Source organism: Stegostoma tigrinum, chromosome 13, assembly GCF_030684315.1.
Source record: "Stegostoma tigrinum isolate sSteTig4 chromosome 13, sSteTig4.hap1, whole genome shotgun sequence".
In the NCBI taxonomy this organism is placed as follows: Eukaryota; Metazoa; Chordata; class Chondrichthyes; order Orectolobiformes; family Stegostomatidae; genus Stegostoma; species Stegostoma tigrinum.
In genome coordinates, this window is record NC_081366.1 from 53,599,671 (window position 1) to 53,603,481 (window position 3,811).

The window sequence follows — 3,811 nt, forward strand, 5'->3', positions numbered from 1 at the left end:
GCCGCCCAGATGATTCACCTGGAAAGAATTGTTTCCATTCCAGTTAGGTAAGTATGTTAAAACAGCAATCAGCTTTCGATAGATACGTTTGTAATGCATTGTTCCCATGTGTTTATTTTCAGATTCACTTACGTTTGATTTCGGTGCCAGCAATTCAATAATGAAAACTAAATTGACCAGTATCACGTAATATTCAACAATTATTTTAATTTATTCACAAATATAAGGTATAAGAAATAATAAATCTCCATATATATAAAATAGTACATAATATCCCTTTCAAAGGGACAGCGATCAAAACAAATGTTAAAAGCGCTGGCATCGTTTCAAATATATTTGAAAGTTTTGGAGTCTTCTATGATTTTTTTTTCAAGATAAATGGTACATGCTGTATCCGATAGGAGTGGCATAAAGTCCTACAGGGGGGACTGGGAGCACAGGTCTGTGGAAAGGATAAGTGTGTCCATAAAGTGAAGCTCCGTGCATTGGGGAATTCATAGGAAAAGTCAGACTCAACCCCGGGGGTAGCATAGGCTTCGCTGCCATTTTGAACTTTTCCAGTTCGGCCTCTTGCAGTCTCTTTGCTTTGGCCCTGCGATTTTGAAACCAGATTTTAACCTGGGTTTCTGTGAGGTTGAGGGAGCTGGAAAACTCTGCTCTCTCCGCGATGGACAGGTACTGTTTCTGCCGGAATTTGCGCTCCAGAGCCAGGAGCTGCGAGGTGGTGAAGGGCGTCCTGGGTTTCCTGTTGGTTTTGTGCTTTCTCAGAGTGCAAGAAGTGGGGCTCAAATGTCCTAGTAAAAACGAATGAAGGACTGATCAATACTTTATATCCACAGTGGATTTTATAAAACGGATAGCATACTTTATTTGAACAAATACTATCAACAGTAACAATTATCCTTCAATACTTTCTACCCGTAATGTTCTTTGAAATATTTCATAGAAAAGCATTGCCGAGATTTTGTTTTAAACCTGACAAGTGCAGAGCTGAACTGTGGCTGGTTTCATTAGATATGTACTACGTTTTGGCGAAAGTGGACAGGTTTCCCACCAAGTGTTAAAACACAGTCACCAACAGCGAATTGCTTGTTATAGCACTGTCGAAGTTAGGAGTGTACCTCAATACGTTAACGTTGCCTGCCCTTTCAAAAGCTGATTTGACTGTCAACGAGTTTAGTTACAGGAGTCGGCAGCCCGAACATTTGAAAAGCAAGGTATACAGTTCGTAGACCCCCCCAAGTTAGAGAAAGTCACAAGACGTGAGCAACTGCGCCGTTAGTTTCCTAATATGCTGAATCGCAGTGTCAGTGAGAGTAGCCCTCACCTCGAGAGTGGAACCAAGGGGTCTCTTACCCCTGATTTATAAAGCATCACACGTGCCGAAAACATTTACAAGTGAAATTAATGGGCTGACGGCGTGGATCAGGCAAAGAAAATAGATAGAAACAAACTCACTGTTTGGAGGAGGCGAGTAACTGGAATTTTTCGCCCACGGCACACATTCATCCTCCATGCAGTTTTCGGATTTCACTGGCGAGCTGTCGTAAGTTTTTATAAAACCTTCCAGTGGGCAGGGAGAGTCGATGGGACTTTGCGACTCCCTGGCCACCGATTTGGAGGGGAGCTTCTGCGATGTGCTGCCGCCTGCCCCATCCAAAGGAGGGAGGATGCCTCGGTGCGGCTTCCGATCGGACATCAACGCTTCAACACTGAACGGGAGGCTCGACACTGGCACTTTATGTTCGCTTAGAGCAGTTTCCGCAGCCCTTTGGACCTCCGGGTCAGAAACGCTGTTATCCTTCAGAGTTAAACCTTGTGGCGAAGCCATCATGAAGAACAATAAAAAGACATGAAAAAAAAACAACAATTTCGACGCTGGAGAAAGTGATCCTTTACCAAACTAAGCAACTTCCACAACTAAAGGGTCAGAATGGCATGGGACTGTAGTAAAGGTTGCAAAACTTTACGGGGGGGGGGGGGCGCGAAACTTTCCACCAATCAGAGACTTATGTCCGGGAGGTGCTGAAGCCCTTACGAGCGGATTGGTTGCTGGCAGTGCCAATAGCAGTAAATGATGGTTTGAAGTAAAAGCCTTTAATCAGATGGGCCACTCGCTGGGATGGGTTAGTGATAGCTGCGGGGCTCTAATCTCGTTGTAAACATGCAGCTAATTAAGTGAAAAGAGAAGACAGCCGTCACTTTCCAAGCTCCCCCATTTCCTCCCTCCCCCAGGGGAAAAAATAAGGACGGACGAGAGCAAATGAAAAGTGACCCCCGAGAAATATAACGTTTGGTGGGGGGAAAGCCCTAAACGTGGGGTAGGAGTGGATGCAATGCTTGGTTCTTTGTGCCTGAAGCCACCTGTTCTGAGAACTGTCTGCCTTGCTAATTGCGTGGATAAACAGTCTGTCACGATTAGTCAGCGGGGTGAACAGTCAGACAACTGAGGTTGTTTGTAGGCGCCAGGATCGGCGACATCAAAGGCGATCTCCCCTGGGCAACGCGGTGGAAAGTTTGGCCGGCTCCAGGAGCGACCCGCCCCCGCCGAAACACGCCCCAAACCCCCGGGCAGAGCTGATTCCAGAGCCTGTCCCCAGCTTTGAAACCAAGGATGGGAAAAGAAAGCGAGCGAGGAAAAAAAACGAACACAGCGTAACCGCTTGTAAAACCACCAGTTTGCCAGTAGGGTTTGAAATGAACATCCTGTATGTTAAATGCATGCCGTTAAATGCATTCCGATACAGCGTTCATTAGTACAGTAAAGCGACTTAATGGCAGCATGTCACACTTTTTTTTCAAAACGACGTTAATTATTTAAGAGCACAAGGAAAGGTTCTAGGGAATCACAGTTACAAAACAAAAGTATATTCATATTTAGTGCTTATAAACTGGTGTGCGGACGTGTGCGCACGTTGCACGGTCCGTGGAACAGAAAGAATAAGATTTAAAATGTTCATTCTGTTAACAGTTACAAAATAAAGGTAAATGTAAAATACAGATGGGATCTGTAATTGCGCCTAATATATTCAAAACGGTGGGTTACAGTGAGTTAATCTCGTCCTATTGGAGCCCTGGTACAGTTTGTTTACAGGTGCTTTTCAGGTGACTGTAATGTGGATGAGCGCACGGAACCCCTTTTTATAGCGAATTTCGCCACTGTTGCTATACATACATGTCTGGTTCTATTTATTGTCCACTAGACAGCAACGAGATAGGACTCTGGTGATAATGTTTTTAATCGTTTCAAGGCTGTAGGAGGAGTGATATATAGATTTCTAAAAAAAACAGAGACGACCCATAGATCATCTATTAAATCTCACTCGAGAAGTAACTTACGAATCAGGGTCGAGTAGGGCAGTCGTTTAAAGATCCCCTAGCCTGCTTCTCATCCTCATACATTTTTAGTCACATAATCCGAGTTTTACGGCGCATATTTTGATTGCAATTGATTATTTTGCCATATTGCACTATGTAAATCAGAATGACAATTATTTGCTCAACGCATTTAAGTTCAAGTTTTATTGTAAGCCTCGTTGCCACAACTATGGTAATACTCTTTACTTTCCGAATATTTACATATTTAGAAACAGAAGTTACGGAACAAATTTCTGTTTTTGGTGGTGGACAACATTTTCGATACATATTTAAATATATTCCTCGATAAATGTGTATCATGCCAAATAAATGACTGTTAAAGCGAAAGGATGACTTGATTTCCAATGATGCAAATGCGGGGAAGACTGACACTCCAGCCGGGTTCGGGTATTTGTTTATAATTGTTAAATCGCCGAGGCTTTCTCAAAGTCTG

General features: G+C 43.5%; 1 protein-coding gene across 1 annotated transcript; it reads right to left on the reverse strand.

Annotated features, from left to right (window-relative positions):
• Positions 1–221: 221 nt before the first annotated feature.
• msx2b (muscle segment homeobox 2b) lies at positions 222–1,915 on the reverse strand. The gene is made up of 2 exons (XM_048543599.1): positions 1,459–1,915; positions 222–794 (listed from the first exon to the last, which is right to left on the reverse strand). Exons 1-2 carry the CDS (start codon positions 1,832–1,834, stop codon positions 370–372), a joined length of 801 nt encoding a protein of 266 aa, XP_048399556.1. The 5' UTR covers positions 1,835–1,915; the 3' UTR covers positions 222–369.
• Positions 1,916–3,811: the final 1,896 nt, after the last annotated feature.

What these genes read in the sequence shown, in the direction of transcription:
- msx2b (XM_048543599.1), bottom strand. Translation starts at nt 1,834, where the DNA reads ATGATGGCTTCGCCACAAGGTTTAACTCTGAAGGATAACAGCGTTTCT. An exon ending in TTACTCGCCTCCTCCAAACA is followed by an intron (nt 795 to 1,458) that starts GTGAGTTTGTTT and finishes CGTTTTTACTAG; the next exon opens with GACATTTGAGCCCCACTTCT.